General features: G+C 57.9%; 1 protein-coding gene across 4 annotated transcripts in view; it reads left to right on the forward strand.

The window, feature by feature from the left end:
• JSRP1 (junctional sarcoplasmic reticulum protein 1) overlaps window positions 1-15,581 on the forward strand; it is a 42,682-nt gene that overhangs the window by 24,263 nt on the left and 2,838 nt on the right. For 2 of the 4 annotated variants that reach the window (XM_077191356.1, XM_077191353.1), the window contains exons 2-3: window positions 12,787-12,879; window positions 14,445-14,606. In XM_077191356.1, coding sequence (XP_077047471.1) covers window positions 14,510-14,606 — 97 coding nt within the window. In that variant the 5' untranslated portion in view covers window positions 12,787-12,879; window positions 14,445-14,509. Of the gene's footprint in view, window positions 1-12,786; window positions 12,880-14,420; window positions 14,607-15,581 lie in introns of all 4 variants that reach the window. The other 2 variants (XM_077191354.1, XM_077191355.1) reach the window with 2 other exon arrangements.

Below are 15,581 nucleotides of genomic sequence, written 5' to 3' on the forward strand. Positions count from 1 at the left end.
CAGAAGCTGCTCCTCTGGCAATGCACTGGGCAAAGGCTGCTGTGCTGTGCCAGGCTCACATTGGATCCAGGTAGGAATGCTTGGCTCCTGCCCTGGGCAATGCAGCATCTCCCCATGGGATGCTGGAATTGGATCAGCCCTGCAGGGACACTCAGTGGCCATGGACAGCAGAGATCTCCTGGAGGGAGGGTTGGTGTGGGAGAGATCAAGAAAAAACTGCCCCAAGAACAGCAGAGAACTGCCCCAGCTCTGACAGGTGGTATAATAGAATACACACTCCCACTGACATCTTCCAACCTAAGACATCTCATCACCTCCTGGGCCAGCACTGTGTGTGCCTGGGAGTGTTCCAAAACTGGATGGCTGTGGCATTTGGGGACATGGCTCAGTGATGGCCATGGTGGTGGCTTGATGGTTGGACTTGATCTTAAAAATCTTCTCCCACCTTTATGATTCCATGATTCTCTGGTCCTGGTCGCTGTGGGACAGGAGATCCCAATGGTGAAGATCCCAACAATCTGCAGACCTGATACCAGCAATCTCCTGTGTTTTGTCCCCCAGCTGGATTTGGATCTGTCCCAGCCATCTGGGGATGGCTTCTGTGAGCATGAAAAGGGCAAATTGCCCCTTTCCCCCCAGAATTCCTGCAGGACCTTGTGGAGGGTGGGAATAACCAGCAGGCTCTTGGGGATGGGTGGTGTTTGGGTCCCACCAGCCCCACAAGGGGCTGGTGGGGATGGAGAGGCCTCATGTCCCACTTCTCTGCAGGGCAGAGGGGGCTGGAGGGGAGGGGACTCCTCTCCTCTCCTCTCCTCTCCTCTCCTCTCCTCTCCTCTCCTCTCCTCTCCTCTCCTCTCCTCTCCTCTCCTCTCCTCTCCTCTCCTCTCCTCTCCTCTCCTCTCCTCTCCTCTCCTCTCCTCTCCTCTCCTCTCCTCTCCTCTCCTCTCCTCTCCTCTCCTCTCCTCTCCTCTCCTCTCCTCTCCTCTCTTTTGCTGTTGAAATCCTTGGATATCTAGACCAGGAAAGCACCTGCTGGGGCCTGAGCCTGGCCCAGGGAATGTGTCCTGCAGGACCTGGCTCCTCCCTGAGCCTGGCAGATGTGGTGTTTGGATTTGGGAGATGCTGATGCCTGAGAGTCCTGCAGCATTTCCTGTGGAAAAACCTCCTCATGGATTTCAGTGTCTCATCTGGGGCCTGCCTTGGGACTCAAGGAGGGAATTCTTTCAGGCTGTGGTGGATATTTCAGTGAAACAGTCAAAGAAAACAGCAGAAGGATTCTGCTGGTTTTGGTTTGGTTCCCCCAGCTGAGACAGGCTGGGCACAGGTGGGGAGAGGAGGAGGGAATGGGGGAAATGTGGGTAGTGGTGTCTAAACACCGGTCTTGGAACTGAGATGGAGACTCAATGTCCCTTAATGTCCCTTCACTGGGGCCCAGAGGCACCACTTGAGGGCAGCTGAGCCAAAGTGGGGCTGGGAGAGGACACAGAGCTCCTGCCATGGCCCTGCCAAGCCCCCTTCCACTGCTCTGCCTCCATTTCCCTCCCAGGATGGAGCCTACAGCTGGATCCAGGTCCTTGCTCCTCTCATTGGGATCCACAAAGTCATGGAGTCTTCACTGATCACTTGAGGAGTCCACAGACAGGAGATCACAGAAAGCAAAATGGTTTGGGCTGGAAGGGACCTTAAATCCCACCCAGAGCCACCCCTGCCATGGCAGGGACACCTCCCACTGTCCCAGGCTGCTCCCAGCCCTGTCCAGCCTGGCCTTGGGCACTGCCAGGGATGCAGGGGCAGCCCCAGCTGCTCTGGGCACCCTGGGCCAGGGCCTGCCCACCCTGCCAGGGAACAATTCCTGATTGCCAAGATCCCATCCAGCCCTGCCCTCTGGCAGTGGGAGCCATTGCCTGGCTCCTGTCCCTGCAGGCCTTGTCCCCAGTCCCTCTGCAGCTCTCCTGGAGCCCCTTCAGGCCCTGCCAGGGGCTCTCAGGTGTCCCTGGAGCTTCTCTTGTCCAGGTGAGCACCCCCAGCTCTCCCAGCACAGAAGCAAAGCAGATTATTCCAGTCCCCAATTCCTGCTTCCAGCCCTGCTTCCCCAAGGACTGAACACATCTGAACCCATTTCTGCTCTCACTGAAATCAAGGGCACTGCTCCAATCCCTTGGCTTCAAGTCACAGGGCTTGGGATCTGCAGGGGGCTCTGAGCTCTCCCCAGGGCCTTTTCTTGTCCAGGTGAGCACCCCCAGCTCTGCCAGGGAACAATTCCTGCCCAATATCCCATCTAAATGGAATTTTTTCCCATCTAAATGTCACTTTTCCAGTGGGAGCCATTGCCTGGCTCCTGTCCCTGCAGGCCTTGTCCCCAGTCCCTCTGCAGCTCTCCTGGAGCCCCTTCAGGCCCTGCCAGGGGCTCTCAGGTGTCCCTGGATCCTTCTCTTGTCCAGGTGAGCACCCCCAGCTCTCCCAGCCTGGCTCCCCAGGGATGTGAGGTACTCTCAGGGACAGATCCTGGCTGCAGGGACACTGAGCACCTTTCTGCTGGGAATGCCTGGGCAGCAGCAGCTCCTCTCCTGCTCTTCTGCCCACTCCTACACCCGTGTTGTTGCCGTGTTTTAATAATTCCATCATCACTTTCAGGATTGTTACCAGCAGAGCCTGCAGGCTCCTGCCTCAGCTCCTGGGCAGGCTGCCCTTCCCCTGCATGTCTCTGCACCTTCCTGCCCCATCCTGGGGCACATTTCATTCCTTTGTGCCTTTTTGCCAGCAAATACCAGACTGGTGTCGTATCTGATCATGGGAACCACTTCAGTCTGTGTTGAACTGTGTGATCCAAGGTGTGAGCACAGCCCTGCCCCAAGTGCAGCACAGGCTGTGTGGGAGTGAGGGTGTTTGGGCAGGAGGGAGAAGGGAAGGCTCAGTCCTCACATCTCCATGTGGTGTTGGTGAGAACACAGCCTAAAATCCAGGCCAGTGCTCCAGGCTGGATGATTCCTGAGCTCAGGAGCCGCCAGGGTGGAGGTGCTGGTCCAAATCCCTTGGATCACCTTCCCCCAGCCAGGTGGGCAGAGCCACTCCAGGTTCATTCCTGGAACCTCCTCTCTGTCACTCAGTGAATGATTCCACCTGATTTTGCATTAATCACAAGTTGGTGGATCCAGGCTGGCTTTTGTAGGACATTTGCTTTCTCCTGGTGCTGGCAGGGAGCTGAGGAGGAGGAACAGTCCTGAAGCTGAGCTTTTGTGAGCCTGTGAGCTCTGGGATTGCCTTCTAAATCTCCTGTAACCCCATGGAGAGCTGGGGGTGCTCACCTGGACAAGAGAAGGCTCCAGGGACACCTGAGAGCCCCTGGCAGGGCCTGAAGGGGCTCCAGGAGAGCTGCAGAGGGACTGGGGACAAGGCCTGCAGGGACAGGAGCCAGGCAATGGCTCCCAGTGCCAGAGGGCAGGGCTGGATGGGATCTTGGCAATCAGGAATTGTTCCCTGGCAGGGTGGGCAGGCCCTGGCCCAGGGTGCCCAGAGCAGCTGGGGCTGCCCCTGCATCCCTGGCAGTGCCCAAGGCCAGGCTGGACAGGGCTGGGAGCAGCCTGGGACAGTGGGAGGTGTCCCTGCCATGGCAGGGGTGGCACTGGGTGGGCTCTGAGGTCCCTCCCAACCCAAACACTGACTCCCTGACTCAATGGAGCTGCCCTGGATGTATCCAGCACCAATCCAGCCCCCAGAGCCCAGCCCTGGCAGCTGTGGGTGTGAGGGGTGACCATGACATCAGACACAGCCACATCCCTGCCCTCAGTGCCACACAGATGGGCCCTGCCCAGCTCTCCCAAGGGCTTTGTGCTTGTGCTCCAGGCTGGAGGGGACATTTCACTGCTTGGCTGCTGCTCCAGCCCAAACCAGGCTGTCCCTGGTGTGCTGGAGCTGATGGCAATCCAGGATCCAGGGTCATGGCAAGGAGGGTGAGCCTCTGTCCCTCTCTCCTTCCCTTCCTGTCACTCCCTGGCTTTCCTGAAGGTTGGTGATGCCTGGAGGAGGCTCAAGCTTTATTTTAAACACAGATCTTGTTATTTGATCAGGATGTGTCTTGGGAACACATGTCCTGCAAGGACATATTGGGGAAGAACTGGAAAACATTAAAGATCCTGAGCTTTGGTGTCTCCTCATTGCACTGGACAAAGCCTGGTCTGCAAGGGTGGTGAGCAAACAGGAGAGAAAACTGAGTCATTAGGAGTGTGGCTTTGGAAAGGGGGTTTCCTGCAGTTTGGAGTCCTTGCTGGTTTGGTTCTTGCTTGTTCCCATTACATAATATATTGCATTTGGCATTGCTGTGTGAAAGTAGGAAGAGGGAAAGCTGGAGCAGAAGGGGCTTCGCTCAAAAACCTCATCCCCACATCCCAGCCCTTCCTGTCCTGCTATAAATCAGAGGAGTTTGCTACAATTTTGGAGAGGTGAAGTCATCATCAAAGTTTCCAGACCTCTGAGATGACAAAGCCCCTCCATGAGGACCCCAGCAAGTGCCTTAGAGGGACAAAGAGCCCCAGAGCACAGCCCTGGTCTTGGCAAGGGGATAAGGAAGGAACCCAAACCCCTCCGGCCTTCCTAGAGTGTCCCAAAGGAACTGAGAAATCCATGGTGTGAGGCAGGGAGGGGAGAGCAGAGGGGCCTGGCAGGGTGAAACCTCTGCCCTTGGTGTCTGGAGGCTGCAAAGTTTTAATTTGGGAATTTCTGGTCTGATTACAGAGAGAGAAAATGGGGAACAGGGTGGGAGGCACAGAGTAACTGGGAAACCCCAGCTGAGCTCTGGAGGTGGGTGGGAAGTTCCTGCTATTTCTGCTGCCCCTGCAGGACTTTATGCTGGACTTTGTGGTGGATTTTGTACTTTTATGACCCTTTTAAGACCTGAAACATCTGCCTGGAACATCTCCTCCCTCCCCATGTCCCACAGCCCAGCTGCCAAGCCTGGGAACATCCCCATGGCACAGAGATGTTTCTCTGGACATGGATTTGTTGCTTCAGAACTGCTCAGTCCTGTGGGGCCAACCTGGGAAAGGTGTTGAATCCACCAGGACCTGCTCTCCAGTGGGTGCCATCATCCCAAAGAGGCTGGGATGATGAAGTTATTCCTACAGGAGGCAGAGCCCTCTGGTTCCTGGTGCCCTGGGTTGTTTGCAAGTCTATTCAGAGCAGAGGGAAGCAGCTCCTTCACTGGGAATGGTTTGGGATCTGCAGCCCCCAGTGCCAGAACCTGTCTGGATGAATGCACCCATGCTCCATCCATCAGGAAAGCCAAAAAAGGGGAGGATTTGTGATCATTGGGATGTCAAATATGGCCAGGCTGTTCCACCCAAAGCTTCACTTGCCCTAAATCTCCCTTTGCCTCAGTTTCCCATGGCATGGCTGTTCCTGACTGAGTGTGCCACAGCCCCAGCCCTTGGTGGGACAAACGTCATGGCCACTTTCCCAATCCCAAATGGCACTTCCAGGGATAATTCCCTGGAGTAGAGCCACGTCCTCCTGTTCTCCTGGGAGTGACAAACTGCAAATCTTTAAGGAGAACAGCGATCAGCCCTGAGTGGTGCTGAGCTGTGAGAGAAGGGATCATGGAACAATTACAGAAAGGAGCTGAGACTAAAAGTAGGATTTAACAGGATCTGGATCTTCTGTCCCCCTGACCTGAATGAGCTCCTGCTGCCAGGGAAAAGGAGCAAAACCTCTGAGATTTGTGAATTGGAGTTTTTAGGGCACACGTGGATTCCAGCTGGGCAGAGTGGCTTTAATGTGGAGCTGCTCCAGATAGCTGGGGGTCATTCCAGGAGGTGATGGATGAGCCCATGAAAGGCTCTCCCTCCACTGTCACTGTGTGTTCTGCCCTGGCTGGTGGCCTGGGGGTGTCCCTCACCCCTCTGTGGTCCCAGTGACACCCACAAGGTGCAGGAGCTCCTGGAGCCATCCCCAGGGCAGGATTCTGGGCCCCTTCCCTTTAAACAAAGAGCCATCCTTTCTATGGTTGGCATTCCCTCCAGGCTAAAAGGATAAAAGGAAGAAGATCCTCCAAGATCTCAGAATCCCAGACTCATTTAGGTTGGAAAACACCTCTAAGACCATTGGGTCCAACCTGTGCCTGATCCCCACCTTGTCACCAGCCCAGAGCACTGACTGCCACCTCCAGTTGTTCTTTGGTGACTCCACCACCTCCCTGGGCAGCCTCTTCCAATGCCTGACCACCCTTTCCATGAAGAAATTCCTCCTGATGTCCAGCCTGACCCTCTCCTGGAGCAGTTTGAGGCCATTTCCTCTTGTCCCATCGATGCTCCAAGGTGGGGTTCATTAAACCAAGGTGGTACCAGCCCAGAGAGCTCCCATCTCCCCTCACCAGTTCCACACCACCTCAAACCCAGGAGAGGAGACAGAAGATCCCCTTGGCTGCGTTTTCCAGCTTAACCAAATCCCTGAAGCCACGAGGAAGGGCCCAGATCTGAGTTCTTGATCAGAACAGGCCTCAGAACCTTTGCAGGCCCCTGATGTGCAGTCAGCCCTCCTGGGCACAGGGAGCCTGCCCAGGTATCAGCTGTGGGAATCAGCTCATGCAGAGGATGCTCCATCTCCTGCTGGCTCCCTGCAGCCCTGTGAAACACCTGAGGATGTGGAGCCACAGGAACATCCAGCATCCAAACTGCTCCAGGCCTTTCCAGCATCCACACCTCTGCAAGGAGATGGCTCAGCTAGGCAGATCTGAAATCTCCATGCTGACAGATGGGATCTGACAGGAGCAGCACAGCTGGCAGGGAGAAGACATTCCTTCCCTTCCTGAAACCTCCCAAGTGCTCCTCAATAACGCCAGTGCTCGGGAAGCTCTGTGGTTCCTGCAGGAATCATCTCCCAGGTGGATGTTTGGTTCCTCAGGGGAAGGAGGCAGCAGCTGTCAGCACAACCATTGCACAACAACCCCAGCTGGAGCTGATGGATCCAGCTGAAAGAGGAGTTTTGGGTCAGTGGGATATTGCTGATTTGGGTCAGTGGGATATTGCTGTGCCCAGGCTGCCATGGGGACACCTGTGCCTTTGGGGTTTGGGTCATGCTGGGAATCAAGGTGCTCTTTCTCCCCATTTCCTGGAGAATTTTGGTGTTTCTGTGATCCTCTCCTCCACCAGCCCTGCTCTGAATGCATCCCCAACCACATCTGAGGGGAGGGTGGAGGGCTGGGAGACACCAAGCTCCTCCAACAAGCCCAGGCAGCACCTGGGTGAGCTCCACGTGCATCTCCAGCAGGGCTGTGGTGCCTGCAGAGGGGGACCTGCCCTGTGCACCCTCAGACCTGTGGTCCCCAAGGGACAATGCCAGCATGGGGGTGACACAGCTGGAGCTGGGCATTGCCTGCAAAGCTGTGCTGTGCCCAGGGCTCTTGGCTTGGCAGACAACATCCAAATTCCCATCTCTAAAATCAGGCCAAGAGCCCAGCCCTGCCCAGGTTAGAGGGTAAAGGCTCTAAAGGCTGGGAGGTGTTTTGGAGTCCTAAGCCTTGGCAACATGGTCAGGCAGGTTCTGATGGAGCCAGGGATGAAATCCAAGGGGAAAAAACCTGCAGCCAGCCTGGTGAGCAGTGGAAAAGCCACCTGAGCAGCCAGCTCGAGCTTCTGCCACCCCTCATACCTGTGGCAGCAGGAGACAGAGTCAGGCAGGGCCTGGGGGCTCTGGGGAGAGAGGAAATTGTGAGAATTGAGAGAAGATCCATCCCCAGAACCAACCCATGCCAAAAATACTCAGTGACTAATTTAATGCCTTTCTGATTGCCTTTTAACTGTGAGTTATTAAAAACGGGGAGAAGGGAGATGATGTCCTGGTGGGAGGAGAAGTGAGCGTTGCCATGGCAGTGAGGGGATGCTGCAGCACAGCCTGGACCACGATTCCTGAGGACAGAGGCCATGGGAAGCCAGGGAAGAGCGGCTGTGCCGTCCAGCCCAGCCCAAAGTCACTCTTCGGCCTCTCCACTGCCCTCCCTGCTCCCCCGCCCGGCTCTCTCCTCCTGCCCTCCCAGCCGGATCGGGTTTCCCCCTCCCTGAGCTCACCCCGTCCCAGAGACGCTTTTATCAGGCTCAGGGCACGGAAGAAGCCGGGATTTGGGGGGGGTTCAAGAGATTAGGAAAGAATTCGCCTCCGGGAGTCTCTTTCCTCCATCCGCCCGGGATAAATTGTGCGATGGAGGTGGAGGCTTTGCAGCTCCACGGGGAACTGCTCCCAGCTACACGTGTGGAGGCAGAAACGCTGCCGGCCCCTCCCCGCTGCGGGAAGGGGGTGTTGAAAGGTCCTAGGAAGGGTGAGGAGAGCTCTCGATCCTCTGGCTCCATGTAAGGATGAAGTGGGAGGGTGTTTTGCCGGTGCCGGTTCAGCCCCTGGCATCTTTCCTGGAAGGAGCAGCTCAGCCACGAGAGGCAGGAGCAGGGAACAAACCTGGGGGCAGCATGGAAACGTGATTAGCTGGGAGGAAAAGGGATTTTAGTTGGCCTGTTGATGATTTTCTTCTTTCATCACCTCCCTATAAAGCAAATGCCACGCCAGTGAACAGCTCTGGCCTTGCTGGAATGGGAATACAAACGGGAAAAGTCTCCTGAGGGTGTGCCCGGCACTCTGGCTGCTCTGGGGGCTGTGGGCAGCCCCATCCTCCCTCCATCCCTCCATCCCTCCATGGCTCATTGTTCTCCCTCCTTGTGCTCAGTCCTGTCCCTGCCTGAGAGGCCAAATCCCTGCCCTGGGGAGCAGAGGCTGCTCCTGAGCCCCCTAAAGCAGGACCAGGATCCAGCCTCACCTGGGCAAGGCAGTGCCTGGTTTATTCCTCCTATAGATCGTGCTAAAGAAAAATGTCAATACTGCAGGTGGGAAATGCCACAATTTCAGGCACTTGGGGGTTTTTGGGCCTGAAGCCTCTCCACAACAGCAATGTCCTCAAAGTGGGATGTGCCAGACTGGTCCCAGGCACTGCTGCACCACATCCCTGGCACGGGAGCTCCTGCCTGAGGCTGTTCCTGCCCGTGCTGAGCTGGGGGCTGGGGATAACCCCCACAGGCAGGGCCAGAGCCCCAGATGGGATTCTTCATCTCCTCCCTGTATCCTGGGGTGGGTGGGACGGGACATCCCCATTCCCACCTGCCCAGGAGGTGCCTGTGGCTGTGACAGAGCTCCTGGGGACAGGAATGGGGACATCAGAGGGGTGGGAGGGCGATGGACCTCTGCAAACACTGCAAAATGGGATTTTCACTGGGGTTGTCTGAGCACTGCTGCCCCCAGGGGGATTTCTCATCCTCTCCCCTCACCTGTGCCTGGCTCCACCTCTGCACCCCCAGCACCCACATCCATCCCCCATCCATCCATCATCCATCCGTCCATCCATCCATCCATCATCCATCCATCCACCATCCATCCATCCATCCCTCATCCATCCACCCATCCATCCATCCATCCATCCATCATCCATCCATCATCCATCATCCATCCATCATCCATCCATCCATCCATCCATCCATCATCCATCCATCATCCATCCATCCATCCATCCATCCATCCCTCATCCATCCATCCATCCATCCATCATCCATCCATCCATCCATCCATCCATCCATCCATCCATCATCCATCATCCATCCATCATCCATCCATCCATCCCTCATCCATCCATCCATCCATCCATCCATCATCCATCCGTCCATCCATCATCCATCCATCCATCATCCATCCATCATCCATCCATCCACCATCCATCCATCATCCATCCCTCCATCATCCATCCATCCATCATCCATCCATCCATCCATCATCCATCCATCCATCCATCCATCATCCATCCCTCCATCATCCATCCATCCCTCATCCATCCATCCATCCATCCATCCATCCATCCATCCATCATCCATCCATCCATCCATCCATCCATCCATCATCCATCCATCCATCCATCCATCCATCATCCATCCATCCATCCATCCATCCATCCATCCATCCATCATCCATCCATCCATCCATCCATCCATCCATCCATCCATCATCCATCCATCCATCCATCCATCATCCATCCATCCATCCATCCATCATCCATCCATCCATCCATCCCCCATCCATCCATCCATCCATCATCCATCCATGTCCATCCATCCATCCATCCATCCATCCATCCATCCCTCCCACAGCTGGCTCAGACACCCAGGGCCGGGGTCCTGTCCCCTCCCTGTGCTCCCGGGAGTGTCACAGAGGGACAAACCCCTCGCAGGTGCCCCGGGAGCCTCAGCCCGTGCCCAGGGCAGCCGCTGCGCTCCCGGCCGGGGCTGAGCTGCCTTTTGTGGCTCTCAGCCCCGGTGATTGGGCGCTATTTTGCTCCGGCTCCCCCCGGCAGCTGTTGCTGTTCTTTACCCGGGAGAGCCGGGGCCGCCCGGGGGCTGCAGCCGAGGAGGAGGCGGCGCCGACCCCAGGTACGGATTTCTGGGGCTTTTTAAACGCTGCTGTGGGGGGGTTTAAACTCTGCAGCCTCCGGGCAGCCCTGGCCGCAGCCCGGACCTGTGTGGGAACAAACCCCACGGGGCTCATCCCCGGCCGGGGGTGACAGGGACACGGGGCAGGCGAGGGGATATTTTTGGAAGTTTCTTTGCCGTGAGTCAGCGGTGAAGGCGACCTCGGGAGCCCGTGCAGGAGAAATCCCAGCGGCAGCAGAGCCGAGCTGATTATTTGTTAAGTGCCTGCGATTTTCAGCCTTTACGGGCGGATCTGGAGTGCGGGGTGAGGGATGGGCGGGGGAGAGGGAGGGAGGGATGGATGGATGGATGGATGGATGGATGGATGGATGGATGGATGGATGGATGGATGGATGGATGGACGGGAGCGCTCCTGGGCAGGGGCACTGCGAGCAGGGACTTGGGGGCTGCAGGTGACCAGCCCTGCCATGGGCAAAGTGTCCCTGGCACTGATGGCCTCACATGGCACTGATGGGCACCCCTGGCACTGTGGCCATCCCCAGCACTGGTGGCCACCCCTGGCACTGATGGCCTCACATGGCACTGACAGCCACCCCTGGCACTGTGGCCATCCCTGCCCTGCTTGGCCTGGCAGTGGCTGTCCCTGGGTCACCAGCCCAGGGTGGCTGTTCCTGCAGGTGACACGGCCCATCCTGCCTGGGGACAAGGATCCTGTGTGGGCTGTGGAGCCCCAGAGTGCATCCACCCCTTGCCAGGCCATGGGGACAGAGCTGGACATGGATCTGGTCAGCTCTGGGGCCGAGTTAATGCCTTTGGGGCACATGGCAGGGAAGGACTCCTGCCTGCCCTGGGTCTGGAGGCTGTTTGGGCTCCTCCTTCAGGGTGAAACACAAGGGGGAGAGACAGAGAGCCTGGCACTCTGTGACAGGGCCCTGGGCTCAGCTGAGGACTGGGGAGCCCAGCAGGGGTGTGCTGTGGGCACAGAGTTTGACCCCTCTCAGTTTGGTGAGGGTCTCACCAGGTGACATTGTCCCTGGGTGGTGTTGGAGAAGGACTTGGGATGCCCTGAGGCCACCTAAGGGCTGTCCAGGTGGGCAGGGAGAGCTCAGAGATGGCCAGGGAAGGACGGAAGAGGCTCCTTGGCCATTGGTGAGGTGTGTGAGACTCTGCAGGACACAGCTCAGCCTGGCAGAGATGGTTCTTTGTGGTGGTGTCACTTCAGATGTCACTTCACAGGGTGACCTCGGGCACTGAGGGACACCCGTGTGCCACCAGCCCCATGGGAGCATGGATCATGGCCAGGGAGAAAGGAACAGAGGCTCTAGCCCTCCTCCACCTTCCTGGTGCTCTTCTGTGCCCCAAACCCAGGTGAATGATGGAGAAGCTCAAAAACAGGGCAAGCACGTGGCAGGGAAACACTTTGAGGAAAAGTTCTCCACCTTTGTGCTTCCCCTGGGTCTGGACCCCCCCAAGCACCACCAGAGTCCTGGGGCAGCTCCATCCCTTCCCAGCAGAGAAAGGTCCAGACTTACATCACTGAAACAAACCAAAGACTCTTTTTATTTCCTCTTGAAAGCAAAGATCTTGCAGATCATGGCCAAAAGGTTTCCTCATATTTATCTGTTCTGCTTCCAGCACTGAGTGGTAGGTTTCATCCTGGGTACTGATCTCTTTTTCTCAGTGTTCCACAGGGGGAAAATCAACTCAATCTGGCTCAAAGGGGGCAAAAATTCTTCCTTCTGGGGAGGATGTGGCACCTGAGGCACTGGACTCAGCCAAGAGGGCTGGGGCCAGTGGTGCTGGGACCTTGTGGTGCCTTCCCACCCCTGCAGCTCTCCCAGGGCAGAGAACCCCCAGGACCCCCTCCCCAGCCCTTCCTGGTGTTCCTGGGGACCCTCAGTTTGCTCTGCATTTCCCAGCTGGCAAAAGCCCTGAGAGCCCTCCCTGAGCTCCCCTGAGTTCCTTTTGGAGCTCTGGTTGCTCCATGGGAGCTGGGCCTTCTCCTGCTGCCAGGCTCTGGCCCTCCAGTGGTTTTGGGGTGTCTGAGCACTCCCTGGGCTGTTTGTCCCCCCGTGTGCCTTGGCAGGGAGGTCACTGTCCCTTTGGCTGCCACTCCCCTGGGATATCCAGGCTGGGGACCTTTTGGGGCTCAGAGTCCCAGAGCTCCCCTTGCACCCCCTCAATTCCTGGGGGTTTTTTTGGCCTGACCTGGGACCCCTCTGTCCATCCATGGGTGACACCAATGGGGCAATCACAGCCAGATGTCCCCTCTGTGCAGGCTGGGGGTGTCCCTGAGGGGCTCACACCCCCCAGCCCCTGGTGATTCCCACCTGCCCAGGTTTGTCACCTGAGGAGCTGAGCTGTGCCTGTCTGTGACAGATGGCAGCGCCCCGGTGAGCAGCGACAGCCACGGGAGAGCAGCAGAGCCCATGTGAGTGCCCGGGGCAGGGAGGGGGCCTGGGGGATCCCTGTGCCAGGGCAGGGGGTGCCTGGGGGATCCCTGTGCCAGGGATGGATCTCTGTGCCTGGGGAGGGCAGGGGGTGCCAGGGATGGATCCCTGTTCAGAACAGTGAGGGGGTCTGGGGGGATCCCTGTGCCAGGGATGGATCCCTGTGCCAGGGCAGGGGGTGCCTGGGGGGATCCCTGTGCCAGGGGAGGGCAGGGGGTGCCAGGGATGGGTCCCTATGACAGTGCAGGGTGGGGGGGCCTAGAAGGATCCCTGTGCCAGGGGAGGGGTCCCAGGGATGGATCCCTGTGCCAGGGCAGAGGGTGCCTGTATGGATCCCTGAGCCAGGGATGGAGGGGCCTGGGGGGATCCCTGTTCAGAGCAGGGGGTGCCAGGGACAGATCCCTGTGCCAAGGGAGGGTGGGGAGTGCCAGGGATGGATCCCTGTGCCAGGGGAGGGGGTGCCAGGGACAGATCCCTGTTCAGAGCAGGGGGTGCCAGGAATGGATCCCTGTGCCAGGGGAGGGGTTGCCTGGGGGGATCCCTGTTCAGAGCAGGGGGTGCCAGGGACAGATCCCTGTTCAGAGCAGGGGGTGCCAGGGATGGATCCCTGTTCAGAGCAGGGGGTGCCAGGGATGGATCCCTGTGCCAGGGCAGGGGGTGCCAGGGATGGATCCCTGTGCCAGGGACAGCAGGGGGTTCTGGGGATGGATCCATGAGCTGGGTCAGGGTCAGGGGCCGGGCTGGGGCTGTCCTGCAGTGCCATTCTGCCCGGCAGGGTTGCAGCACGTCCCTGCAGGTCCCCCAGCTGTCGCTGTCACTGATCTGTGCTGGTGGGCAGCTCTCCCTGGTGGCACCGACCAACGCCCAGCCCGGCCAGCGGAGCCCGGGGCACAGCGCGGCTCCCTGGGCTCCCCACACACCAAACCTGCCCCGGGGGCTGCTGCAGCCCCAACCCAGCCCCGGGGGGATCCCAGGCACAGCCAGGGGGTCCCACCAGCCCACCCATGTGATAGCCAGGGCTGCCTCGTGGCTAAATCCAGCTTGAATAACATAAAATCCACCCCAGCTTTAAGGATGTTGAGGTGAACACGCCCCAGGTGCTGCAGGAGCTGGGTTGGTGCCTCTTGCTGGGGCAGCACTGGGACCCCCAGAACAGTGTGTCCCTGTCCCCTGCTCCTGTTCTTATCCCTGTCCCTGCCCCTGTCCCTGTTCCCTGTCCCCCTGTCCCTGCCCTTGTCCCTGTCCCCCTGCCCCTGTCCCATCCCTGTCCCCTGTCCCCCTGTCCCTGCCTCTGTTCCCTGTCCCTGTCCCTTTCCCTGTCTCTGTCCCATCCCTTTCTCTGTTCCTACCCCTGTCCCTGTCCCCCTGTCCCATCCCTGCCACTGTCCCTGTCCCCTGCTCCTGTTCTTATCCCTGTCCCTGTCCCTTTTCCCTGTCCCTGTCCCATCCCTGCCCCTGTCCCTTGCTCCTGTTCTTATCCCTGTCCCTGTCCCTGTCCCTGTCCTTATCCCTGTCCCCCCAGCCACGCTCCGTGCCCTCCCTGCAGGGAATAGAGGAGCAGAGCCTCTCTGAGCAGGACCAAGGCCATCCCGAGGAGAGGCAGAGCCGGACATGCCAGAGCCAGCCCCGCTCGGCGGGGACAGGAAAGCGGCGGAGAAGAAGCGAGCGGAGAAGGTGGGAGCCAAGGGCAGCGCTGCCGGGCCACCAGGTGGGTGTGTGGGTGTCTGGGTTTGGAAAGACAGGAGTCTGCTAAGGAAGGCAGGAGCCTCCCCTGAAATGGAGAATGTGAACCCTCCACACCCCTCTGAATTGCTATGAATTTTTAATTAAGGGGCTCTCAGGCAAAAATATGGGAGCAGGAAATAACAGTTCTTTAATAGGGAAAGGAAAAAAAATAAAAGGATAAATAAACAATGCAGTGAACTAAAACAACACTGCCAGAGTCAGAACCCAACCTGACACCCTGTGGGTCAGGGTGTGGGCAGCAGAACCATTGGAATTGTGGCTCAGCCCTCCTGCAGTGTCAGGGCTGGTTCTGCTGGAGCAGGGATCCTGTAGAGAAGGGTGGAATCTTCCTCTGGAGATCCAGTGGCAGAGGCAGCTGCTGTTCCTCTGGGAAATCCAGTGCAGAAGCCGTGCTGGTGTTCCAGAATCTCCAGATTATATCCAGGCAGGAATGCTTGGCTGGTGTTCCAGAATCTCCCGATTATATCCAGGCAGGAATGCTTGGCTGGTGTTCCAGAATCTCCAGATTCTATCCAGGCAGGAATGCTTGGCTCCTCCCTCTGGGCTTACATCTCCCAATGGGATGCTGTAGTTCTTATCAGCCATGCAGGGACATTCCATGGCTGTTATCAGCAGATGTCCCCTCCCGAGGGAGGAGTGATTGTGGTCACTCAAAGAGAGAGATAAGGCAAACTGCCCACTTGACAAAGGTAATCTGCCATACAGATGGTAATGGAAAACATCTTGCCTTGCAATCTTCAACAGTGGGAAAGGCCTTCCCTGCCCCAGAACAGCCACCCTGGCCCAGGTGGCCACAGAGGCACAGTCCCCTGTCCCCGGCCAGCCCGGGAGGTGCTGTCTGGCCATGGAAAGGGGAAATCAGTGACACGGGGATGGAGATGGGGCTCCTCAGCACCTGCCACATCCTCCTCCACCTCCTCCTCTCCATCCTGCCCAG

Source organism: Agelaius phoeniceus, chromosome 29 (genome assembly GCF_051311805.1).
Source record: "Agelaius phoeniceus isolate bAgePho1 chromosome 29, bAgePho1.hap1, whole genome shotgun sequence".
Lineage (NCBI taxonomy): Eukaryota > Metazoa > Chordata > Aves > Passeriformes > Icteridae > Agelaius > Agelaius phoeniceus.